At 42.1% G+C, this 27,729-nt stretch overlaps 1 protein-coding gene across 1 annotated transcript in view; it reads right to left on the bottom strand.

Moving 5' to 3' along the window:
• Nucleotides 1–902: 902 nt before the first annotated feature.
• The window catches only part of LOC134536479 (uncharacterized), a 55,625-nt gene continuing 28,798 nt past the window's right edge, over nucleotides 903–27,729 (bottom strand). Inside the window, exons 7-19 of the mRNA XM_063376199.1 lie at nucleotides 26,722–26,860; nucleotides 24,674–24,842; nucleotides 21,738–21,943; nucleotides 19,143–19,183; nucleotides 17,142–17,281; nucleotides 16,488–16,566; nucleotides 14,022–14,187; nucleotides 11,790–12,030; nucleotides 10,357–10,463; nucleotides 8,631–8,778; nucleotides 6,267–6,478; nucleotides 4,276–4,372; nucleotides 903–3,105 (exon numbers count right to left, since the gene is read on the bottom strand). Coding sequence (XP_063232269.1) covers nucleotides 2,931–3,105; nucleotides 4,276–4,372; nucleotides 6,267–6,478; nucleotides 8,631–8,778; nucleotides 10,357–10,463; nucleotides 11,790–12,030; nucleotides 14,022–14,187; nucleotides 16,488–16,566; nucleotides 17,142–17,281; nucleotides 19,143–19,183; nucleotides 21,738–21,943; nucleotides 24,674–24,842; nucleotides 26,722–26,860 — 1,920 coding nt within the window. The 3' untranslated portion in view covers nucleotides 903–2,930. The remainder of the gene's footprint in view (nucleotides 3,106–4,275; nucleotides 4,373–6,266; nucleotides 6,479–8,630; nucleotides 8,779–10,356; nucleotides 10,464–11,789; nucleotides 12,031–14,021; nucleotides 14,188–16,487; nucleotides 16,567–17,141; nucleotides 17,282–19,142; nucleotides 19,184–21,737; nucleotides 21,944–24,673; nucleotides 24,843–26,721; nucleotides 26,861–27,729) is intronic.

Below are 27,729 nucleotides of genomic sequence, written 5' to 3' on the forward strand. Positions count from 1 at the left end.
GAACAATACTATTTATGTTAAGTTACAGATATTTGTAAATTTGTACACTCATATGAAAACAACTGTATCACTACAAAATAGTGTTCGCAGTGATACTGGGTTCGGATTATTAGCCGGACTGTCATGCTCCGATAGTTAAAAGTTATTTGTAAACCGTTCCCTGAACAGATTCCCAGTATTAACAGCGCACATTAATAAGTATGATACAACAAAATAAATTCAAATGGTTGAATATTTCGATTATCTTTTCCATGTTTAAAAAAAAAAAGTTTGAATGATAAAATAAAATATAAACTGATGCTCTAATTTTCATAAGAAATACTCGGTATTATACTCTTTACAACACATGGTTTTGATTATTTTTTTGCATTATATGGAATACGTTATTTGAGACAATTACCGAGTGTTTCTGAAAACTGGTGCATAATTTTATATTATAATCAACGTTTTATTGAAGCATAATTTTTTTGAACAATGGCAAAGAAAATAACATTTTTAAATAATTGGACTTTATTTTGTTTTATTATGCTTATTAATGTGCACAGTTAATACTGGAAAGCTATTCAGGGAACGGCTTACAAACAACTTTAACCAGTGGAGGTACTGGGACAACACAAAGCATAAAAGCCCGGGTAAGAATCCGAACCCAGTATTACTGCGAACACTATTTTGTAGTGATACAGTTGTTTTCATGTAAATGTACATACTTACAAATATATGTCATTTCACATGAATATTTCTGTTCCATTAACACAAGAAATTTACAGAGTACGGATCAAAAGTGGAATAAATAAATTTGTTGCACTAGGACAACAAAATATGCAGTGAATCAAATTATGTTCTTGATAATGTTTGGCACTAAAAAAAAAATCAGGTTTTTTTTAATGACTCAGAAACAATTCTTGATAACATTTTTCTTTATTATTCTTTACAGTATAAGTGACATTGTGATGTTGAAACACTGGGAAATGCTGCAAACCTTCCACTGCATTCTGCACGAAATCAGACTTTTTTTCCCCCACAGGTCTCACTCAGATCGCATCAGCAACAACATCGACGAAGGCCAATGGCTGTAGCATACTGAGGCTGAAGGAGTTTTAGTTTGGAAGACAATTGATGCACCACAATACTTCTCAGCATCAGTCAGGGTGAACTAGCAAAGAAGTATCCAGCTCAAAATGAATAGAGGATGGGGGGGAGGGTATTTTTGTTCTTACATTTTCACAGATGGCGTTCAATAGTAAATAGTTACGAGATTTTAAGTTAATCCTACGAGAAATCTCAAGGTGTTAGTTTCTATGACTTCTGTCAAGAATTACGCAGTGCCAATATTTCGTAATTACTTATGTAGTATTTTTCAAAGTGTTAAAATACCAAACAACATACGTGTTAATTTTTTTTCTAAACACCCCCCCCCCTTCCTTCCCCATCCCCCCTCAAAATCACTTTTGTTTCCCATTCTTAGATTGCAGGAAGAAGTTAAGATCGCTTTCTTTCTCTTTCTAACACACGCCAACTGTCACAAGCACTGTCCTCGTTTCTGCACGTGCTGTTGCCAAATATAACAAGTATACTTGAAATTGAAGGTATTGGATATTATTCATTTATTTATCAAGTGAACATTACAATTTTCGTATCAATTCATATCAATGAAAGTGTGTGAATTGTTTCTTGTTTTAATTTTAAAAAAAAGAGGCGATTTATTATAGATTTATGAAACGTGATAGAAGGTACAGGTCCAAAACATTATAAACCACTGGAACAGATTCTAAAGGAGTGCATTCCCCCTGAACTTCTTCGTAACGTGTTAAGAGATCTGGCAACAGCGCACGCCATAAGCCATGCACTGCAATCTAAGCATGAGACGGTCAATAGTAAAAGAAATATGTGCGTGGAGTCCACGCGCAACACAAGTGAAACTTCTCGCTTCTCGCTTATTAAGTACAGATAGAGAGAAATTATTAGTATTTTTTTAATTGAACAAGAAATAATAAATGAGAATAGTAAGGATGCGGGTATGATCTCAAATGAAAAAAAGAAACAATTCAAAGTTAATGTTTTAAAACATAATTTACAAGGAATTCATTATTTAAATTGACAAAATAATGAGTACTTATGGAAACCCAACCAGCCAAACAATGTGTCCAGGGGGCGAACTGAGCCAGCAGCTGGACCCGGCCAATGAGAGGTTTCCATGGCGAGGAGTGACCAATCAGACGTGAGGCCGTCCCCACAGCTGCAATCGTGAGCATGTGCAGAATTTAATTTCGAAGGGAGGGGGAAGATAAGATAGAGACCGGAAAAACTTGCGGAACCATTTCGTGATGTGCTAATTTTAAAGTAATTATACCGTTTTGAAGCTTCTGATATTAGTTCACTGTAAATCTGGAGGACCCTGGGCCAATTAGAGACACTCACTCAATGAAGATAGAATCATAAGTTACCCGGTTGAGACACCTCACAAGTTTACAGCCAATGGAAAGGCAGAGAAAGCAGAGGAACATGGAATGTATCCTGGAGGTCATTGAACCCCGCAAATTTTTCCAGTCCCGCTTGCTTTCAAATTCTTTTCTTTTTTTGGTGGGAATTATATATTTTATTTTAGGATTTTGCATACGCCGCTGGCTACGACTTGGCCAACAGACTGTTGATTACACCTGCATCAAAGGAGCCGCTACTCCATTTCGCTGCTGAATGCCCGAGTATTACGTGCTTTGGGCCAGTCGCAAAACCAGCAGAAACTCGAAAAGTTTAGTTACGATATGACATTATTGCACCGGTTATTGTTTTATTTTGTTCATTATGGTCGATCCGCGCACGACTGCGCGTGGTCTGCCACGTGGGTTTCGTACGTCAGCCGCTTCCTCGTCGATCCGGGTCCGCAGTCGACGTATCGGGGCGAGCGTTGAGGCGAGTGTCCGGTCGCTTCTTCAGCGCGACTTGAGCTCCTCCTCGGTCGGCGGGAAGGAGTGACCCTCGAGAAGCTGGTCGAAGTTGACGTAGGCGCGCCTGGAGGCCGACATCGCCTCCAGCGACGCCACGACGCTCGCGAACTGGGGCCGGTCGTCGGCGCTGTGCGCCCAGCACTGGAGCATCAGCGCGTACCTGTCGGCACAGCAACAGTAAACAGTAAACATGTCCATGACCGTAGATCCCAGAGGGGCCGGGCTTTGCTATGAAGCATCACAAGACACATAATATACGACCTCCCATTCCATGTTCACACCTCTTACCTAAGTAATCCAACCCAGGTACGATGGCGGTCAGCAAGGGGAGGGGGGGACGATTTTGGGGTGCACAAAAGATATGCAAATTGGGTAATTAACCACTGCCACCCCTCTCCCACCCTGTCAGATATACCAACCAATAAATCATATCAGAAAACTTCAATAAATAATGATTAATTAGCTTAGGCCCCAGGGGGGAAAGTGTTTGGAGGAGGGGAGAGAACAATGGAAAAAAAATAAATGTCTGATGACGGACAATAAGGGGGAGGAGTGTCAGTGATTAATTAACAAATTTTCATTTTCTTTGTGTGTTCCAGAATCGACCCGCTCCCCCTACTGAGGTCCTGTACAATTGGAGAAGTGAATCCAACAATGTTCTTCCTGCTAAAAAAAAGTTGTAATGGTAAATGTAGTTAGAGCATTGTTTGATAAATGAAAGGAAATAGTAAATACAACATCTGAGTTATACTGCAAAACGTGATTAATAGTTCGTAAATAGTATAGCTATACATTAGAATGTGTCTTGATACAAAACAGTAAAATAATTTTAAAAATTCTTACAAAATGCAAGTGTGTTATAATACTAAACACATATAAACACACTGGGCAATATCAACTATTGTTTGAGACAATATAGGAAAATCATGACTTAGGCATGATTTTTCTGAAGATTCTGAAGGAAAAAACTGTTCTTTGTACTGAAAATAATTCTATTACGTATTTTTCGTATTACTATAAAGTTCTTAAAATGCTTAAAAATTATATATAAACTAAATACCAATTAAAAGTAAAATAAAATTTTTAAAATTTCGTTCTAACAACATTTTTTGTAAAGCTAAGTACATCTCATGTCGCCAGGATCACTACCTTCAATTGTTTTGCGGATTTTCAATGACTTTCCTATATTAACCTACTACAATAGGTATTTGACAATATTTACCTCCATACAAGACTATTAGTTTTATTAGTAAAATTGTAAACCAATAATGGACATATGCGCAGAAACACAAAATCAGTCTACTTGTTCGTTGATCTATGGTGTACGTACAGTTCTTTGGTGCAGTTGTCTGGCTTCTCCAAACGCTTCCCCTCCAGCAGGAAGGGCAGGAGTCTGTAGTCTCCCACCGTGGCATACGGAAATGCTCCTAAAAAACAGTTGGAAAAATTGTCACATACAAAATTATTTTTGCAACTGTCTAGCATGCTGAATTCATTCTGACTCTCTTTCTCTCTCTCTCTCTCTCTCTCTCTCTCTCTCTGTATATATATATGTGTGTGTGTATGTGTATGTGTGTATGTATATAATAATAAAATAAACCAGCACGTGTAACTCAGTCAAGTATTACAAGTGAAACTTCTTTGGCAATTAAAACTGTGCGTGTTGCTGTTTCTTCAAATAATTCTGTCGTTTGGAACACGCCAAAATCTCTGAACGAAAAATCTCTGAACGAAATATTAGATTCATAACAGGTAGAGGTATCTATCTATGTGGTAACTGCAGGGACTGTCTCAACAGCGCTCACTACGCTGCTGGTTCAACAAGGAAGAACGCGAGCATGCTGGTGGAAAACGAGCCCAGAAATGTATATGGGCATGGTGCTCTCTTTATACCTCTTTGTCAAAGTACATATTCTTTGTCATTTTCCATCAGAAAAATTCCACAACAATGTTTCATGGAAAAGTTAGTGGTCAGATCTAAGCCTGATTCAAGTCTATGACAAGCTCGCAGCAAGCTGACAATGCTGCAAGGAAACCGTGGAGGGGAAACTCTAATTGTCAAGACCAAGACCTAGTTTTTTTGAAGTATATATGGGCCCATCTGCTAGGTAGTACCTTTCATAATATATTTGTAACATAGCTCCACTGATTGTGAGAAGTAATGCATGAGTTATTTTCAGTCAAACAAACCAGTAAAAAAAAAAAAAAAAAAAAAATAGGTCACTTTATTTTGGTAGCCACATATTTTGTGGTGAGGCATACCATAAATATTTTATCTCCTACTGATTTATATAAAACATGCTATTTTTTTTTCTCTCCACAAAACAACATTAAGTGTTTCTCACATAGTTTATATATCCGTTGCTAAGAAATTAGTTGTCACGTAGTAAATTAACATTATAAACCTAAAACTTCGGATTTGAAACTCCCGTCCAAATAGTTATGGGCCCACCCGACTGATAGCGTCACATGTCACATGGTATCCACCATCCACCGTAAGGAGTAGCACTCCTATGCTTCCCTCCTTGTTCTGCGGCGTGCCGACATAGTCAAAGATCATAAAGACTTGTACAAACTCATCAAAAAAAATTACGAAGGCGAGCAAAACGGAGCGGTTCGATAATCCCTGTTACCATTCCCTTGAGCAATCGAACGTGCTGCTGCCAGAGTTGCCTGTATTTCATTTGGATGATGGGCACAGTCCTCAGTTAACTTAACGCCTTTAATATCAGCAATTAAAGAAAATCTTCTTGCTACTCCTTTAAATTCCGAAAGATCTTTTTTTTAATGTCCTCATCGCTAATTCCAAGTTGCACCATTATCCAGCTTGAAATACAAATTTTCCCGGGGGAGGACCCCCGGACCCCCCGCTTCAATAGGGGGGATCGATGATTCTTTATAAAAGGGTATATTGCCCCCCCCCCCTTTTGGAAATTTAGTTGTTGCGCCCCTGCGTCCAAATAGTTACAGGCCCACCCGACAGATAGCGTCGCATGTCACATGGTATCCACCGTAAGAGTAGCACTCCTATCGTCGGCCTACTTCTAAAACCTCGTAAGTCCAGATTTTCCCAGTTTTATATTCCGGGTGTGTTTGGTGTATTTTTTTTTCATTTCTTCATAGTGCATATGCTGATAAAAACCTCGAAAGTCAACTCTACTTAGTCTCTTTTCTATTCACAAATTATAAAACCTCGTATCTTGTGTCGGTCGAAACCGTGCTCCAAAAGCTCAAAAGTTCTCCCGTAAAATTCACTGAAGTGGAGTTACTAGAGGTTTTAGAAGTGAGCCGACGCTATGCCTCGTTCTGCGGCGCGCCCACCCAGGGTGCCGATCTCCCAGAGCAGCACGGCGAAGGCCCACACGTCGCTCCTGCTGGAGTACTGGTTGTCCCGGATCGCCTCCACCGACATCCAGCGCAGCGGCACCTTCTTGTGCCCCGCGGTCACGTACACGCCGCGCCGCGACAGCCCGAAGTCCGAGATCTTGAGGGTCTTGCGCTCGTCGATCAGCACGTTCCTCGCCGCCAGGTCCCTGTCGCACCGGAGGACACAAACCCAGTCCCCAGGACCGACAACCAGCGGCGTAGCCAGGATTGGGGTCGTCCATTAATCACGTGATGTTTTTTTTAGCAAATTTTAAACCCGCCCTACCCCCTAGTGATTTATGGTGAGGTTTTAGACTACCCCCCTCCCCCCCCAATAAATCACGTGTATTTTTTTGGTATAATCTAATTTAATTCTGGAAAATTAAGCACAGTGATAAAAATGTCCAGACAACACTTTAAGGTTGCAGGTTCATTCTCACTGGCATAAAAATAATAAAGGGAAAGGCTTATGTGTGATTTACGCATGTATTCGGCGCCAAAATCATAGTCCTACTGGCGACTGGCAAGCCGAGCCGGGTGGTTCATGTTGCGGCGGGCGGGGATATTGTTGCCTGGCTACGGCGAGTCAAGGTCACGCATCGCTTTTCGGTTTAGTAGAAATCGGGCGGAAAAAATAAATACACGTGATATCTCTCTACACCCCCCCTCTCCCCCTTGTGATATTTCGTGATTTTTCCCGATCCCCCCCCCCCCTTTTGAGCCTCACGTGATTAATGGACGATCCTATTTGTGTATGGGGGGTGTTAGGAAGCATTGCCCCCCCCTTTATTAAAGCGGGGGGTGGTCCGGGGGTCCCCCCCGGGGAAAATTTGGATTTTAAGGTGTTAAATAGTGCTATTTTAGCAGTTTTCGGTTCTTAAAATTTAAATATTGTAATGGTAAATTTTTTTATTAATTTTAATATGAAATTTGTTTGAGTGATGAATAAGAAATTAATTAAAGATTTGGTGCTAAGGAGGGGGGGGGGTGTTTGAACACCTAACCCCCCCCCTCCCTGGCTACGCCCCTGCTGACAACAGACTACACACAGCAGGTTATAGTTCATACATTGTTCTTTAAATGATCCATGCAATGGGGAATCACGATCTAACAATTTCTTGAATATATGCCATCGCAAGTCAGCCTGTTTGTGCCTGATGCTTTTGGAAAAATTGTTACTAGAAATATAATTTAAAATTTGATTTGAGTGAATGCCCAATCTGAAAGAGCAATCTTGCAATTTTTTTCTGCTAACTTGGATTTTTTGCCTCAGCACCTAGACCTTAGCGTAGACAAGCAATTTGAAATCGATAAGAATTTTTTTTTTTTTTACATCTTCTCATTGGCCAAGCAGTAGGGTGGGTGCTTTAAGATTGTGTGGCCTGGCTCCACCAGAGAGGAGGTCTCGCAAGATGCGTTGCTCATGCCACGGAGGTAAGAAGCAGACCGATACCTCCCTGGCTCACATGGTCTGCCAGGACTATCCGACAGTCGTGACGACGACGCCAGGTTTTCACACGAAAAACCCTTGAGGGCTGTCCGTCCATTGGTGTAGTATTTCATTGGAGCCAATTTCTACCTCGCTACCGCCATGTTGTAACGCCCAAAACATTGTCTTGATGTAGGCTGTTGGACATACACCATTGCTATGCTCATGTATGTCTGTAGAAGAAAACTACAAAAAACACAAATGACGAAAACACAAATTAAGCAAAAAATTGTTGTTGTCAGGATATAAACACCACACAATACTCCACAACAGGAATATGGTCAACAAACAAAAGAAAAACAAAGAAAAATAGACTAACATAATCGTTTCAACTGTTGTGCTGAATGTTTGGGTTCAGTATTTTTGTGCTGTCATCATTTGTGTTTTTTTTTCGTTTTTGTTAGTCCATTTTTCTTTGTTTTTCTTTGTTTGTTGACCATATATCTGTTTTGGAGTATTGTGTGGTGTTTATATCCTGACAACAGCAATTTTTTTGCTTAATTTGTGTTTTTGTCATTTGTGTTTTTTGTAGTTTTCTTCTACAGACATACATGAGCATAGCAATTGCGTATGTCCAAAAGCCTACATCAAGTCATGCACTCCCATTGCACAAATCTTTCAAAGATAATACCAAAACATTGTGGAAATGGTGTTTGGCCACGTCTGGTGAAGGTAAAATGTTAAAACACAGCCACTTTGATTACAGCACAGACATTTAAATCTGTTTCCGAAAAACAACTGTGCTCCAACCAAATGATCCGTGTGTCCTGCGAACATGGCGTGGGCTCGGGTAGCGACGCGAGCGCGGCCAACTCTACCCCTGCACGGACCTGTGCGTGATCTGCCTGTCCTCCAGGTATTCCATCCCCCGCGCCACCTGCAGCGCGAAGTCCTGCAGCTCCGCCGAGTCCAGCACGCTGCTGCGTCCGCGCGGCCCGGCTCGGACCGGCGCTTCGTCCGCCGCGCTGGCCAGTGTACCTGCGGTCCGACACCGAACAATAACAGTCACGACTGGTGGGGAGATCAACGCAGGGACGTAACTAGGAGAGGGCAGACGGGGCTCGTGCCCTGGGCGCTAAAACTGGCCGCGCAAATTTTCACATACGTCGAAAACTTAATTTGAATACTGTAGCGTTGCAAAAAAAAAAAAAAATGTTGGGAGGGCAATTGAACCGAATGCAAATAGTATACCGTCAGATATTAAAAAGACGGTATTTTTTTTCGCATGCTAATCCAATTTGTGATGTATTTGAAAAAAAATGAAATGACCATTTACTTACCGTCTAAGTTGGATCGAAAAATATATTAGGAACGGTGGAATTAACATGCGGTGGGGATGTGAGGTGTTGTCGAGAAAGGTTTCGGTTTGTAAAAAAAAAAAATAAATAAAAGGGGGCGCCGAGATGAATGCTTGGTTCGGGTGGAAACTAATGTAGTTACGTTCCTGAATGAACGTAACGAAAAGTTACCAAATGTCAAGAATTTTCAATGCGTATTTTTGTTCGGGTGACTGAAATGTACTATATTATGTAATTTGAACTCTTTGATCCCTTATATTAACAGAAAAATAAAAGAGTTGGTGTTATATTTTTAAAAATATTGCAGACTTGGAAGGAAAAAAACTATTATTTTTCCAAGGAGGCCCTCTTTAGGTACACAAGTGTGAAGAAACTATGCATGCTGCGTCTGTGAGAAGTTAAGCAGTAAACACACAGATACAATGTTGGCGCACAGTGTAGACTCCGGACCGGGCAATTGCCAACAGCCCTAGCCACTAGCAGGGCCCCTCACGCCCCTTTTCATTTTTTTATTTTTCTTGTTTGTTTGGTTTTCTGTGAAAAAAAAAAAGAATATTTAAACGAAAAGGAAGAACTACATCTGTCTTAGCATGTAATTTGTAGTGTTCGTCAACAGCTTTCGAATTCAAATAATTCTTCACAACATACTAATAAGGCAAAAAACTTTCAAAGATTTTTATAGTCACATATAATTCCACATTAATATTTTTAAACTGATATTTTTAGGAAAGAATATTAAAATTTTCTTAATAATTAATGTTCCCCAGGCTATTTCATACTGACGGTAAGGCTCCTTACCAAAGTACTAGGGATCTGGAAAGGTAAGTGGCCCAGGGTGCCACAATGTCTGAGCCAGTCACTGTAGACGACGTACATTGTTCTTAGTCCAGCCACCCCGAACTCGACACAAACTCCGTACCCTTCTGCTCTGCCTTGTGGCCCCAATCCCTTCTTTCTCTCCCCCTCTCACTCAACCGACCTCGTAACTATGAAGAGTGGCGTCTTTCCTGTCTCGTTTCAACCTCGACAGCAAGCCGTATGGCAACAAGTTGTGCGAATCCAACTTTATTCTTTATCACCCCCTCCTTTCCCTCTTCCTTAATCGATCCCCCCCATTCTTGAGTGCGGCACGTTTCGTTTTCCATTATGCTCTAATGAGTAATCACCTTGAATTACCCTACAGACTGTAAATCATTTTCGATTCAAAAACCTTGTTAAGTATTGAATTAATGTCGAAAGAAATTACCCTGTATCTTACCGCTCGGTGCTGATGCACCGCTGTCTGTGGTGTCTGGAGAAATGAACACACTCTCCGACGAGTCGCATGATGATTCTCCGGGGAAAATGTAGGACGCCCCTGAGTCACTGCGACAGAAATTACAGCAACATGTATAATACACGCCAGGTTATCAGAATTCTATTTTACCTTGGAAACTCTCTAAAGGGTTATTCCCTTACTCCTTACTTATCAAGGGAAACACCACAGGTTTTCAAGTTGTCAGCATTTTACTTCCATGATGTACAAATGTCGCATTTAAACACTCAGAACACTATTAATAATCCATCCATTTTTAATCTTTTTTAGTAGGCATGTGACATCTTTTTACTTTCATGCTGATAGACTTCCACTTCATTTAGACACATATGTAGTGATAATTCATTTAGAAAACTAATAATAACTTTTCAGTAATGTATTATAAATAAAAATTTTAGTTATTAAAATTGAAGTTTATTTGTAAAGCCATGATACAAAACATCTGCAGGCACTTGTCACTTGCAAAATCTTCGTCAAGGAGATGGGTCATGAGCTCCAGGTTCTTAGGCCCAGATATTTATGCTTTAAAGTATGAACAGGCATCAGAGACCAAGGAGGTAGGTACTTATGAGGTGGTCAGAACAACTAGTAGGTACTTGGTACTGTATACAAGCATGTACAGGTTCTTTTACACCAGAGTCCAGTAGTAGCCATGAAACCAGCTACTCACGAGGGGGTCAGTATGACCTCCACGCACTTTGATCCAGCCACAAAACATGATCAGGTTCAGTTACATCAAGAGACAAGTCTTCGCCAAAGAGATAGGTACTCACCATGAAGTTAACATGAGCTCAAGGTACTTGGGCTCGAGCCATACTCTGAAGCACTAGGAGGTCAGCATGAACCATTGAGTCCCTTTGCGGTTCATGTGCCGGTACGTTCACATCATCGCCAAGGAGGTACGTACTTACGAGGTGGTCAGAACAACTTGTAGGTACTGGTTCCGGCCACAAGCATGTACACCAGAGACCAGTAATAGCCATGAAACCAGCTGGCTACTCACGAGGGGGTCAGCATGAGCTCAAGGTACTTGGGCCGAGACATACTCTGAAGCACTAGGAGGTCAGCATGAAGCCTTGAGTCCCTTTGCGGTTCATGTGCGGGTACGTTCACATCATCGCCAAGGAGGTACGTACTTACGAGGTGGTCAGAATAATTTGTAGGTACTGGGTCCAGCCACAAGCATGTACAGGTTCTTTTACACCAGAGTCCAGTAGTAGCCATGAAACCAGCTACTCACGAGGGGGTCAGCATGAGCTCAATCGCCAAGGTGGAAGTTATTCTCGAGGGGGTCAGTATGAGTTTTAAGTAATTGAACGCATCTGCAGTTCTACGCATGTACGGATACCATCATCGCCGTGGAGATGGGTACTCACGAGGGGGTCAGCATGAGCTGCAGGTACTTTGGTCCGGCCGCGACCCGCCGCTGGTACTTGGCCCTCAGGGCGTGCAGGTACCGCAGCAGGTCTCCGCACGGCACGAACTCCATGACCATGAAGTAGGGCGCGGCCAGGGTGCAGCAGCCCAGCATGGCGACCACGTTCGGGTGTCGGCCCACCCGCTTCATCATCGCTATCTCGGCCAGGAACTCCTCCGACTCCTCGTCGCTGGCCTGCGCTGGGACCCAGGGGGGCACTCCCGCTGTCGCTATCACGGCGTACTCGGGCACTCGGAAGAGAAACTGCCCTGTTTGTGGTGAACCATGGGCGTCGCAACCGGGGGGGGGGGGGACGACGGGGGGGGGGGGGGAGACACGTCCCCCCAATAATAAAAGTCTTCAATTTCGTCCCCTCCAATAATATATTTAGTTTCGTAGTTTTATTAAAAATATGATTTCTGTGATATAACCAGTGGTGGATCCAGGATTTTGGTTTGGGAGGGGCTTGACCCAGCTGAGGCTAGGCTTTATCAAGGCAAACACTAAAAACAATAGTGGACCCAGATGCTTTTGGGGGGGGGGGGTTGAGCCCCTTAACCCCCCCTATGGATTCGCTACTGGGACCCATATGTTGCGCATGGTGCATTTAGTCCGATCGTGGTAATGTGAGCACTTTTTAATTCGATCTTCGTGTAAAATCAAAATCAGGTCCGATACCGAGGAGAGATACTGTAATAATAGTGAATATAATCACTTTATTACTTATTAGGTTTGTGTACATGTGCGAAATATTCTGAATACTGCTGCGGCATTTAAGTGTAACATACAGGTTTCTCCTGATGTTTATGTTAATGATTTAGTGTGGATATAGCACCAGCAGATATGTTAACTGTGTTTTTACAAATTTGTTCTCTCAAATATTTTTTATAAAAAATAAATTTTATATTGCAACCAACTATAATTAGAATATTTAGGAAAGAAAAATGCCTAAAAACCACCTTTTTGCACCTTCAAACCCCAAATTTTCCCGGGGGAGGGCCCCCGGACTCCCCCGCTTTTTTTTATTTCCAGGGTATGGATATTACTCAACAAATATATCCTTGCGACGTCCATGGGTAAACTCCATATATGCTGGCGCAACTAGCCAGGAACAATCAACCATTTCCCAGGAGCGAACCGGCCAGGTAAGTGGCCCGGCCGATGCATGATCTTCTGTGGCGGGGAGCGACCGATCAGAGCCTTTATTGCAGCCCCACTCGGCCAAAAGACTACCGAGTACAACTATATCAAAGGAGATGTCATCCATTTTTCTTCTTAATACCTGAGCGTTCTGGGACAGTAACATGGCTTGATTGTAAATGAAACGGGTGAGCCTAACCTGGAAGGAAAAGGTTCCGAGAGAAAAAAAAATCATGACTCCAAATACAGGTGTCGATTACTATAAAAGGAAAATGGCCTGTAGCCCTGTCTCAGAACATTTACCCCTTTGATTTTCATTTGAGTTTAACATCAAGTAAAGTGACAGTAACTTTAAGATAATAGTGGGCTCATAACCACTAGGTTCCCGACTCAGTGCCCATAAATATTCGAGTGGGTTCGCGGTTTTGAGTGGCCAGATAGATCACTCGCCCCACCAACAAGGTGATCCGGGTTCGATTCCCGACAGAGCGGGGGGTTCACAAGTGGTAAAAAGAAGCGTCGGTCAGGAATTTTCTCAAGGGTGCTGCTGTTTCCCCCACCACCCATTCATAACAATTCAATATTCACTTAGCATCTCATCAGCTCGCATAGCTTCTAATGTAAAAAAAAATTCTTTAAAAAAACATGAGTGATGTCGAGTGCAGTGGCGGATACAGAAAAATCTCAAGGGGGGGGGGGGGGGGGCGGCGCAGGTCTACCTCTTCCACACACTCCCTTGTTACGTCACCTTGGTTGCTTGGATGCAGCCAGAGATCTTTTTCCAAGCTCTACCCGTTTCATTTACGTCTCGCCCGAATATTAAAGGTAAGTGTGTGAATGTGTATTGTATGACATCGGCGGCCGGGTGCGCGCCCTCCCCTTGCCAAGAACCATGCTTGGTGCTGGGCTGCCCTGGTCAAAGGCCTGCGCCCCCCCTATGAATCCGCCACTGTGTCGAGGTGTCGCGATGGAGCCCACGGCCATCACTACAGCGACCACGGCTCTCGAGGACCCACTGAGGACCTGAGGGCCACGCAGGTGAGGGACTCACGCCGGAGTGTCTTGACAGCCACGGCGAGGCGACCCGGCACGCCTCCCAGGCACTCGGCCTGCGCCAGGAACACTTGGCCGAACGCACCCTTGCCCACCTCGTGCAGCAGCTGCAGGCAGCCGGGGCTCACCTCGAAGCAGTCCGCAGCCCCGCGGCGCCGTGCGTCCTGCAACATCACTCCTTCTAGCAGCGGCACATCTTGCAACAACCTTTATAGCAGTGGTGCGTCTTGCAACAACCCGTATAGCAGCTGCGCATCTTGCAACAACCCGTATAGCAGTGGTGCGTCTTGCAACAACCCGTATAGCAGCTGCGCATCTTGCAACAACCCGTATAGCAGTGGTGCGTCTTGCAACAACCCGTATAGCAGCTGCGCATCTTGCAACAACCCGTATAGCAGCTGCTCATCTTGCAACAACCCGTATAGCAGCTGCGCGTCTTGCAAAAACCTGTATAGCAGCTGCGCATCTTGCAACAACCTTTATAGCAGCTGCGCATCTTGCAACAACCCGTATAGCAGTGGCGCGTCTTGCAACAACCCGTATAGCAGCGGCGCGTCTTGCAACAACCCGTATAGCAGCGGCGCGTCTTGCAACAACCCGTATAGCAGCGGCGCGTCTTGCAAAAACCCGTATAGCAGCGGCGCGTCTTGCAACAACCTGTATAGCAGTGGTGCATCTTGCAACAACCTGTATAGCAGTGGTGCGTCTTGCAACAACCTGTATAGCAGTGGTGCGTCTTGCACCAACCCGTATAGCAGCGGCGCGTCTTGCAACAACCCGTATAGCAGCTGCGCATCTTGCAACAACCTTTATAGCAGCTGCGCATCTTGCAACAACCCGTATAGCAGCGGCGCATCTTGCAACAACCCGTATAGCAGCGGCGCGTCTTGCAACAACCTGTATAGCAGTGGTGCATCTTGCAACAACCTTTATAGCAGTGGTGCGTCTTGCAACAACCCGTATAGCAGCTGCGCATCTTGCAAAAACCCGTATAGCAGCTGCGAATCTTGCAACAACCTTTATAGCAGCTGCGCATCTTGCAACAACCCGTATAGCAGCGGCGCGTCTTGCAACAACCCGTATAGCAGCGGCGCGTCTTGCAACAACCTGTATAGCAGTGGTGCATCTTGCAACAACCTGTATAGCAGTGGTGCGTCTTGCAACAACCTGTATAGCAGCTGCGCATTTTGCAACAACCCGTATAGCAGCGGCGCATTTTGCAAGAACCCGCATAGAGAGCGCTAGTATTTGATATGCACATTATTGAGGTTATTAGACCTCGATGAAAATTGTATTTCCTAGTTTCAGTGTGGAAAGTGTTTGATATTTTGTCACTAGTAATAACTTACATTGAAACAAGCTTGTACCCAACCAAAAACCGATACTTTTAATTATTTTAACAAATAAAGCATGACTGTTCAAATAGCTTTTGTACACAAAAATATGCATTCTTTTTACGTAAATATGCATTTTTTAAACATAAATATGCATTTCTTTTACTACAGCTGATTTTGACAGTTCTAGCAACTATTCACGAATCAGTGAAGGCTCCATGTCCTTGAAACAAGAATATGTCTTCTCTCTGAATCATTTATAGTATATTGCAAATGCAAGTCAAATTGCACACTGAGATTTGCTGTTAATATTGTTGAAATTATTTCCGTAATATCATGGCAAGCGTAAACAGGAAAAACATATTTTATTTCTTGATTAAATCACAGAAAACTGATTTGTAAAATTTTGCGTTGGTCCTATAGGTTTAGGAATATCTTCGTTTGCTGTTTTATGAGTGTTATGGTGTAAGTATAAAATGTAATTAAGTAGCCTATATATTTTAGTTTTATTTTAGGTATGTGTACTGTAAAAAAATTAATCAACTTAACTAAATTGCAGTGATTTGTATCTGAACAAACACACAAAATGTCATTTTCTTTTTTACCATGACCATTATCCTTCGACTTTCACATAGGTACAGAGTAGTGTGATAAGTAGGAACTTATATCAATGCAAATCCTAAGAAGAGCATTTTTCTGTCATGTTGACAACTCAATATACCATTAGTCTATTCCTGGTGGTTCGTGTGATAGAAATTTTATACTTGAAGATGCAGCTGAAAATAACGTGATTGTCTCGAATGCGTAAGGAAAGATTATTTTCGGGATTTGCCCGTTTAGGAATTATCTGGTATATTAAAATATGTTTGTCCTCAACCACATAACTAACAGAAGTTCTGTATTTCAAAAGAACAAAGATCAGAATGTTTTAGAAATCATGGTCCAGGTTTCTATTAATCTACAACGAAAATTTACGAAAATATTTATACAGTGAACTTGAAAACTAATTTTAAACCCCATTTTACCACTACTACACTTTGTTAATGCGATACTCATTATGACGTAATGTTCAGGTAGTCAGTTTTACCCTTTATTTTAAGAATTTTTTTAAAATTATAAATACTACTTGCCTCTATTTCTGCTTCCACGTAGAGAATGTTTCTTTCATGTAAAGCTGACTTGATGACATCAGAAAATCGAGGAATGTCACTGAAAAAAAAAAATTATTTTACTAAAGCTACCTATTTATATTTATTGGCAACAAACAAATGTAATCGAATGGGTATGATCAAGATTGGTGTAAGTTTAATCACGAAATTTAATATTGGCCACTTAGTTAATATGTATGTTGATTTGGATAAAGGGTTGTTATTCGTCTCAGCTAATGTAAGTTGATTTAAAGTAACGTTTTTTCTCTCACTTTTTCTGTACTGTAAAACTTTGTCTGTAGGTTCATTACAAACAAAAAATAATAATTTAAAATACATAAAAAAATACAGATCCATAAATTTGGCTTCGTCCTCACACGCAAACTGCTTCATCAAAATTATGAAATTTTTCGATTTCTTTTGGTTTTAGGATTAAACTCATGACCCCATTTCTTTTAATGTTCACGTACTGTGAAAGCCAGCAGGAAATCGTCTGAATCATCGCTGGAATATCCCAAGGCGTGCGTCTGTGGGACATCGCGAACCGGACCGATGCGCCCGGGCCGCCCGGCGCAGCGAACGTCGCGAACGTGCCCCGGCTCTCTGCGTGGCCGCACCCACGAATGTTTGCCGCACCTGTTGACGCTGACGGGCTTGTAGGCGTCGGGCGGGCGCAGACGCAGCTCGGCGCGCCTGACGCAACGACGACTGGTGAGCCAGGCCGCGAGGCAGAGAGCAGCCGCCAGCACGCAGATCGCCAGGACGACGGGCAGCGCCTGCGGAACAACCCCCAACCCCGACCCCCCAACACATACAGAACACTTTGAACGATTCATCGATTGACTAACCTGTGCCCACGGGTAGAGACCGGAATAATTCGCGAGTTCATTTTCGCGATGGGCTAAAATACAAATACGAGGGTTATTATTTTTTTTTTCAACCTCCGATCGGCTGTAATAAAAAAAAAACGGGAATGAATCGGGAAATTATTTTAATGTCAAAAAAAAAACTTACATCTTTACTCTATTTATCCACATAATCACCGTGCAGATCGAGGCATTTGTCGTACCGATGCACCAGCTTTCCAATACCCTATGCATAAAATGATGCCTCCTGCCTATTCAGCCACGTTTTAACAGTGCTCTGCAGTTCATCATTGGTGTGTCCTCCTGCCTGTAAGAAACGGATGACTCCACGCAGCTCGCATTTCACCGTACAGTTTATCGTGGCAGCCATGTTGACATTCCCATAACCAAGCTTCAACTGAGGTGTGAGTTGGCCGCTCCACATGGTTGGTGGAAGGGGGTAAACACTACGAGACGTGTCGATTCGTGTACGAGCGATTAGGGTATCGATGAATGGGCATGCCATGGAGAAATGAAACTGTAATCACACTGCAGGGCACTGTTAAAACGTGGCTGAATAGGCAGGAGGCATCATTTTATGCAGAGGGTATTGGAAAGCTGGTGCATCGGTACGACAAATGCCTCAATCTGCACGGTGATTATGTGGAAAATTAGAGTATAGATGTACGTTTCTTTTGACATTAAAATAATTTTCCAATTCATTCCCGTTTTTTTTATTACAGCCGATCGGAGGTTGAAAAAAAAATAACCCTCGTAGTTATACTACCTCAATGCAGCTTCTGTTATTGGCTCACAACTCACCTGGACGACTCTGGGCCAATGAGAAACACCCAAACGGAAGCTGTATCGAATCACAGGCTGCTACGTTGGGACGTCTCACAAGACAGCAGAGCCAATGAGTGGGTCACATTTGACCGAGTGTACGTAGAACTATGGAGTTCATTCTACGGGTCGTTGAACCCGAGAATTTTTCCGGTCCCTACCCATGGGATTTCCCAAACTTGCATCCCCTATTTAACCCCCTTATGGGGGATGAATCTTCAAAAATTCCTTTCTTAGTGTACTCACCTACGTTACTCCTGTGCAATATTGCATGCTTCTAGACCCAACGGTTTAAGCTGTGCGTTGTTTGTCAGTGTTAATATTTTTATTAAGTAGATTGGTCCTGTCCCTGCAGTTGGATACAACACATAAGCCCAGTGGCGTGCAAACTTTCATACTTTTCTCTAACTCTGCTCCCTGAATTGCACTACATTCCTGCCAATACACACTCATCCCCCGGTTGTTCTTGTATAGAAGGATATCTTCCCTCCTACCCGTTATCCTTCTCTTTCTAATTACATTTCTGTAGTTTTTCCTCCTGCTTCTAGGTTTTCCCTCCCTCTAACCCGTTCTCCATCTTTCTCTCGCATTCCCACCCCCACCCGAAATCAGGTGCATTCTCACCAAACCTCTCTCTGCCCTCCTTTCGATATTTTAAAACTCTCCCACCCCATTTCACTAATTATATCTGACGGGCTTATTACATAATCTCACTTGGCATTATTTACTATCCTTCTCCAATCGTCCTTCATCCACCTAGCCACTTTTCACGGCACACCCTCCAGTTCCATCTAGAGTACCGCCGTGTATGTCTCTCATACCGCAGTAGGACACTCCAGCAATAAGAAGGGAAGGGGGGGGGGGACAACCAAATATGTTTCAGCATAAAGTGACATTATGTATAACACAATTTTATAACATATCTTCACTAACTACACATATTACTTACCCAAATGTTATATTTCAGTTCACTACTATGTACGAGTGATCCTGTAAACAAATAAACCATTATTTAAGTATGTTTTAAAAACAAAATTAATGATAAATTTTATAGAAAAACTTAAATTAAATTATATATTTTTATTGTTGCAGTAGCTGTAGTGCAATGAAGGCTTACAATTGCAAGATTTACACTTTACCTCACAAAGAAAGTAAATATTTCAACATGATACTTAAAAATTACACTGATTCATAAGGTCACAAGAGAGACAGCAAAACTTTATACTTTGCAGTGAGTTAATGATTGGTCGCAGTTTTATATAAAAAAAATTGATTATTTTGTTGTATGGCTCACTTGCCAATAGTACCTACTATTAAAATCTCTGTGTCGTGGTAGATGCATGCTAGTTCATTTTTGAGGTTATAAAATCTCATGTCGCTTTTATCATCTGAGTTTCAAAGTATGTAGTTAGTGTTTGATAATGGTAAGAAGTAAGGAAGTTGTTAAGGAAGTTTTCTAATGCAATCTTTGCCATGTCAAAAATGAAAATAACACCTCATCCCCTTTTCCATTCACCAATGCAAAACAATTTTTTTTTTGGTTATGATGAAGTTTAATGATAATTTCTTACAGATGTGTTTGTATTTATTTATGTTTTATTTTATTTTATTTTTTTTAGCAATATTCACTACATGATGGCATCTTTACGATACTACCTAGCGAGTTCTTTTCAAGCTGTTAAACAAATTTATAACATGCTAGCCTTTATGCAGCTATGATTTATTTTTATATCCAGTTGCTAACGAGTTCACTTCCACAAAACATTGTGAAAGACAATTAAGGAAACTCGCACCCAATAATATAGGTGAGTCTCAAGACACACTACTACAACAATACTAGTGGTGTGATCTGTAATCACACATGCAAAATTTTAATTTGTGTACTACGTTGTACATAAATAAGTAGGTGATGCAGTGCAACAGAAAATATGTGGCTACAAAATAAAGTGAACTAATATTTAATGGTTTGTTTGCCTGATAACAGCTGATGCATTACTTCTCACAATAGATGAAGCTAACTTAGTAATATACAGAATGTCCATAAAATAATGTCTCAGTTATAAAATTTTAAAGTATCAACTGTAATCATTGCAGAGTTTTGGTTCAAGGTAACAATAAAAGAGTAACTCTAACAGTTTACATAAGTGCATGCACGAGTAACCGACTGCTTTGTTGTTTTCTTGCTTGCATCATGAAAGAATGACTCTTTCCCCAATTAGATGAGGGTGAACCTGTGAACTTTATTCGGCAACAGGATGGAGTCCCTCCCCATTGGAATCTCTTTGTACGAGAGCGGTTGAACGTCGAAGTCCCTGACCGTTGGATTGGTCGTAACGGTCGAGACGAAAGAGCCCTTTTTTCGCTGGGCCTCCACGTTCACCTGACGTAATATCACGTAACTTTTCCTTTGGGACTTTATAAAACATTGTGTCTACGTTTCGCAGCTAAGTACCTAATGATTGGTCAGAGTTGAGACACCAGAATCGAAGAGGCCAATATTGCTTCCATTATCTCCGGACTCGTTGACCAAAGTGTGGGAAGAATTGGGCTTTTGTTTGGATGTGTGCCATGTGACTAAAGGTGCGTGTATTGGACATTTGTAAGAAGAAAAAAAAAGTTGGTATAACTTCAAATTGATGTGTGATCTGTTGTAAACAGCCTGAATTAAACTGTTGTACCATTAAATCTGGGAAATTATTTTATGGACACCCTTCATTATGAAACGGATGGGCCCAAAACTATTTCAGGAACTAAGGGGCGTGCCTGGGGGGGGGGGACTGGACCCCCCCCCCTTCCAGGGCTAAAAATATTTTAATATATAATTCATAAAATAAAATAAAAAAATGTATTTACTCTTATGAAGTTACGGCCAGTATTTTTAGATAGCCTAAATCAGCAATATTGAACACATATTTTTTTCAAAATTTTCCCGGGGGAGGACCCCCCGGACCCACCCCGCCTATCTGGGGGGGGAAGGGGTATTCCATACCCCTCAACAGGCCCCCTTGGAAAGGCCCTAGCCTTCTGCCTGACCGACCCCCCTCCCCCCTTCCCCCCCCCAGAGCAAAATCCTGGGCACGCCACTGCGAGGAATTGTGTCTCAGTGCGGGCTTTGAATATATATACTGTATAGAAGTCGTGAGTGGATAGGATTTACTCTACGTTTTTCAGAAGCGTATGATGAGCAGCTTGGGAACTTCATCGCTGCAGTGCGGCTGCCGTGTAACGCCCTGTATCGTCTTAGGTTGTTATTTGCACGTTAGAGTGCAGCACTGTCGCCCGCTGTCATTCCCCCGCGCACCCCCACCATCCATCATTCACTGCAGCTCAAGGTCGTTCAGCAGGAGGGGGAAGGGGTGTTTGAAGAGTTCGACACTTGTCCGCTAGTAGGGACCACACCACAAGTCGATGCCCTAGAGATGGTGGCGATTGGCGGCGGTGAATCAACCAACTACCTCAAAACCGTATTGGAAATGTTAACCTGGGCTGGCGACTTCTATACAGTAGATATATTGAAAGGAAGTAGGGAAGCCGAGGGGCTGACCTCCGGCGAAGACGAGGGAGCCGCTGCGACCGCGGCACCGCCTGGCGTCCTCGGCCCACACCTCGGCCTGGTAGCGGCGGTCGCCCCTCAGCGCCGCCCCCAGCAGCGCCGCGCCGCCCCCGGCCGCCGCCCCCGGCACGGCCGCCCGCGCGCTGGTGTTGAACACAGCGAGTCCGCTGCTGGAGCGCAGCACCTCCTCGCCCAGCCTGCAGGGGGGGGGGGGCAGCATTGGCGTAGCTGTGTTCATAATGTTGGGGGGGGGGGGACAAATAACGATTTTGACGTCATGTAAACCCATTCCCCTCTTACTAAGACGGGGGGGGGGGGGGGGGTCCTCCAACGGAAAAAGTTTTGATTTTTAAAGTGCAAAATAGCGCCTTTTTTTTAAAGCAGTTTTTTTTTTGGTATCTAACCATTGGATACATCGACGTTAAAATTATTATTGTTCCCTTAAGAGGCCACTCCAGTGTTTCAGGGGCACTACGCAACCCGCGTTAACCTCGTAAGATTCAATGCTATTTTCATTTTGCTTACAACTAATTAACTAATACAGATTTCGAAATGATGCTTGCTCGATATGTAAGACAACGATGCTCTTATCAAAGCTCCTTTCTTCAAAAAAACGTGCATAAATTTTCATTTTTTTTTTTTTGGAAAATAATTTGGGGCCAGGGGGTTTTCCGCTCCTCTGTTGGCCCGAGGCCTCCAGACCTCTAAATCCGGCCCTGATCACACATCAATTTGAAGTTAAACCAATCTTTCTTTTTACAAATGTCCAACACGTGCACATTTAGTTACACGGCACACTTTTCCAACCTAAAGTAAAATTCTCCCCACACTTTGGTCAACAAGTCTGGAGCAATGGAAGCAATATATTAGCCTCTTCAATTCCGTGTCTCAACACCGGTAAATCATCTTGTAGCGGCGGAACGCATACCCGATCTTTTATAAAGCCCCAAAGGAAAAAAAATCGCATGACATTATGTGTCAGGTGAACATGGAGGCCAGCGAAAAAGAGCTCTGTCATTGCAACCATTACGACTAATCCGATGATCCGGAACTTCGACAATTAAACTTTACACGAAACTTACATTGAACTTAATATTACAGATTCACTCTTTGCAAATTGAAGAATACAAAGGCCACACAGTATTCGCGCATGCGCTTATTTACAACTGTTTGAGTTTCTCTTTGATTGTGACCTAGAACCATAACTCCACAATGCTTACAATTGATACTAATAAAATTTATAACTGGGAGATTCTTCTATGGACATGCTGTATTTGTCTCAAACTAGGTTTGACACCAGTGCTGGAGGGTTAATTTTCAGTAATGACTAAGCCTTTGTTAGGGTCTTTGAAAAGTTCTGCCTTCACGAGGGCAAACTATAAATACGGAAGGAATAAAGACTTTTATGTCATTGAAACCTGTTGAAACTCACATGGCTACTCTCTCCCTCTACACATCACTGTGTCATTAGCCAAGCAGCTGTGAGCCCTCTATAAACCTTTAAGGTCCCGTCTTCTCTAGAAAATTACCCACTTTAGGCCAAGAGTTTATACTGTAATTTATTTTGTAAATGGAACAGACATGTCAATGAAAAATTCAAAATATTTGTAAATTAGTACATTTGTACGAAAACAACAGTATCACTACAGATCAGTGTTCAATGTTCACAGTAATACCACAGAACAAGGAGGCAGATACAGTACATTAATTTTTTGTAGCCTACAGCGGTGCGCCAATGGCCATAGGGTAAATTCATTTCGTATTCGAAGCCTTTTTTCATTATACCTAGTATTATTGATCAAATTATTATACATAGATTAACACCCATGCCTTACCCGGAACTCGAACCCAGGACCCCTTACACCGTAGGCTGGTGTGCATCCGACATCCGACTACGCTACGGAGGGGGAGATAGAGTAATACTGGGTTCAGATTCTTACCACCTTTTGTCTATGGATTATTACTCGGGAATTATGGGCAGCCTTCTTTTCACAAACGAGAGAGCCAAACGTCCGATCGTGCATCTTCGGTTTTTTTTGTTCATTGTAAATAAATATGGAGGTGTTGATAAAAGGGTACTAATGGTCATATATTATAAATACTTTAAAACACTGTGGACGGTTGATTCGGTTAGGATAGTTACATTAAAGATACGGAAGAAAAAAAGAACTTCGGGTTTTGGCTCTCTCGTCTGTGAAAAGAAGGCTGCCCGGGAATTATAGCTTTGTGTTGTTCCAGTACCGCCAATACTTAAAATTATTTGTAAACCATTCCCTAGATATCTTTCCAGTATTATTGGTGCACATTAATAAGCATTATAAACAAAATTTAATACAATTAGTGAAAATTTGATTTTCTTTATCATGGTTTAAAAAACTATGTTTAAATGAAACATAAATTAAAACATATAATTATGTTACATATAATTATATTAATATAATACTACTAATACTACCAACAGATGTCGGATGCATCGCGAAATTTCGTTGGTTGAAATTTATAGTAAGATTTCAATTGTGGACTGATTTCACACAGTCGTGTGCATGGCCTGCTATTCATGGGAAGCCTAAGATGTATACATCAAGTTCTGTCCCTGCCCGAACACGGCCGAATATTCACCTTCGGCCAACCTCGGGATTTATTTATATGTATTTATACTCCTCTGTTTATTTTAATGTAGCTATATACTAACCTAACTAGCCGTCCTTAGTGTTTTAAAGTGTTTTAATGTAGCTTACCTAACCGACCACTTTTAATATTTGAATTCATTTTTTTTTCCTGCGCAAAAAAATATAACAAATCCCGAGGTTTGGCCGAAGGTGAATATTCGGGGCGTGTTCGGGCAGGGACGGAACTTGATGGACATCTTAGGCTTCTCGCTATTCACTCGTTTATACGGTTTTTTTTTATATTTTCACCCGGCTCACCTGACCCTGAACCTGGAGATGTTCGCCAGCGCCTCCCCCTCCCCTCCCCTCTCCACGGGGTCCACGGTCCACGTGACCTTCACGGTGTCTGCGCCCACCGCAGACACTGACGTCACATTGGGGGCGGGCAGTCTGTTCACGCGACAACTGCACACATCTCGAACACACTCTGCGGAGCAAAAAAAAAAAAGGTGCGTGGAGTCCCTCCGCGCGGAAGAAGTGAAACTTCTTAAGAGGCCACTCCAGTGTTTCAGGGGCACTACGCAACCCGCGTTAACCTCATAACATTCAATGCTATTTTCATTTTGCTTATAACTTATTAACTAATATAGATTTCGAAATGATGCTTGCTTGATATGTAAGACAACGATGCTCTTATCAAAGCCCCTTTCTTCAAAAATGTGCATAAATTATGGTTCAAACCTAGACAATACACTTATGCATATTAGAAAATATTAGTATAAAACCATAATTTATGCACGTTTTTGAAGATAAGAGCATCGTTGTCTTACATATCCAGCAAGCATCATTTATAAATCTATAGGCCTATTAGTTAATAAGTTATAAGCAAAATGAAAATAGCACTGAATCTTATGAAGTTAACGCGGGTTGCGTAGTACCCCTGAAACACTGGAGTGGCCTCTTAATGTGGAAATGAAAATAGGAACGGGTAGAAATTGATTTTTTTTTAGTGAAATCATATTGTATCAATTCAAAACTAAAATAAATCATGAAATCATTCCACGATAAAAAGCTGTTTATTTAACTAAGCGGGCGGGTTCGCTCCAAGGAGATAATTGACGCGGCGAGACCTCGTGGACATAGAGAAATGACACTCACGCACACAATTTAATAATATGTGTGTATGAAACACGCATTCACTCTCGCTCTGTCTCTTTCTATTCCCCCTCCCCAGGAGCGTTAAACGTTTAACGCAACCTTGTTGGAAGTCACATTAGAAGTTTCACTTCAAAATTGGTTGTCTGTAAAGTCGGTTTAAGGACGATAGTTTAACGTGACAACGTCATAACAAAACATTGATGAAATGATTGCATACTTATGAATAAAATTGAATCTTTTTTTATTGAATTATCACTATTTTGTATGGATACAAAGAAGGAGTGAAATGAAATCTACAATTTTAATTGTTAAATTTACTTTTATTTGCACTCATTAATTCAAATATGTTTATTACTTTAACGAAGAGATTATTTTAACTATAACTTTTATACATGTTTCTGTTAAGGATAGGACGATGATAGGAAAAGTAGGAAACGAATGGGAGTGTTTCAAGTTTAATGTGCCTCGAAAAAGTCAAATCGATGGTTGTTCCAATCGAGTGGAAGAGAGAAAGATGCGGCGCAAGCGTACAATGAGCGTAACGGGACACAGCGTAACGGGACAATGTGCGCAACGGGACACCTTTTCGTGCGCGCAGCCGGCGTTCATCGATTAATTAGACGTTGTCACGCCAACGGACAACGGTCGTTCAAATTTAATTCTGCGTAATGTTTCGTGCGCCTCCCGCGCATGTTTCTTCCAATCACTAGAGTAAGAATGATCTCGATTGCAAGCCAGTGTGGCGGGGTGCATTATGGTGCAGTGTGGCGGGAACACCACATAATTTAGAAAGTCACAACTTAGAACTGTCATAACTTAGAAAACTTGGAAAAATCCACGTAACTTAGAAACACACAACTCAGAAACGTCATAAATTAGAAACACACAACTTAGAAACACGCAACGCAGAACCACACAACTTAGAAACGTCATGACGTAGAAAGCCACAACTTATAACTATCAAAACTTAGAAACACACAACTTAGAAACACGTAACTTAGAATCACGCAACGGAGAACCACACTACTTAGAAACTTCATAACTTAGAAGGTCACAACTTAGAACTGTCATAACGTAGAAACACGTAACTTAGAAACACGCAACGCAGAACCACACAACTTAGAAACGTCATAACTTAGAAAGTCATAGGTAACTTAGAACTATGTAATGTGTTTCTAAGTTGTGACAGCACCCCCGGTGTGGCGCACCTGGGGCGGAGAAGTTGACGGCGGCGAAGGTTCGCCCGTCGTGCGGGCTCGACTCCATCTTCACCTCGTAGCAGCACTCGGGCACGATCTTGAACGGATCGCGCAGCGGATGCCGCGGGACCGCCATGTTCGTCCTGTCCTGGGAGAAAACAAACAGACGCGTAACAGCCAACATGACCTCGGCTACGAGCGAATTCAGGGAAGCCTAAGATGTCCATCAAGTTCTGTCCCTGCCCGAACCAGAAATTAGAGAAAGTTTCTCTAATCTCTGGCCCAAACACGCCCGAATATTCACCTTCGGCCAACCTCGGGTTTATTTATATATATATATATTTATATTTCTCTGTTTATTTTAATGTAGATATACTAACCTAACTAATCGTACATAGTGTTTTAAAGTAGCTAACCTAACCGACCACTTTTAATATTTGAATTCATTTTTCCTGCGCAAAAATAAAACAAATCACGAAGTTGGCCGAAGGTGAATTGTTCGGGTGTAATCAGGAATGGCAGGACTTGATGTACATCTTAGGTCTCCGGAAAATTCACGTGTTGCAAATACAATTTGCAATACGTGACTCGGTCACGAAATTCAAAGCAGGATTCTTTTAAATAATAAATATATACGCAAATTGTGTTTTCAGCTACATTTCTGGACGCGAATTACACGTAGTTTCCACACCCACCGCTAGAATTCGTTGCCGGAGCAGCTACGTCGACTATCGGATCATTCGTTTTGCAGAGCGAAAATTTAAACTATAGAATATTATAATGAAACGGCTCCGATAAAATCGAAGAGAACTTTATTTTCGAAAAGGAACTTTATTAAAATACTGCCCATATATTTTTTTAATCCACAGCCACAGACGGAAGCACCGTGGTTACACATTTCCGTTCCATTCACGAAATTACTCCTGCTAAATGCCGTATAACGAGAGCTGAGACGTTGCACATAAAAAAAACTGTGATGTTACTCACTAGAGTTGTGCGCTTTGTGACTTCGAAGGT

This window comes from Bacillus rossius, chromosome 11 (genome assembly GCF_032445375.1).
Source record: "Bacillus rossius redtenbacheri isolate Brsri chromosome 11, Brsri_v3, whole genome shotgun sequence".
Classification (NCBI taxonomy): Eukaryota; Metazoa; Arthropoda; class Insecta; order Phasmatodea; family Bacillidae; genus Bacillus; species Bacillus rossius.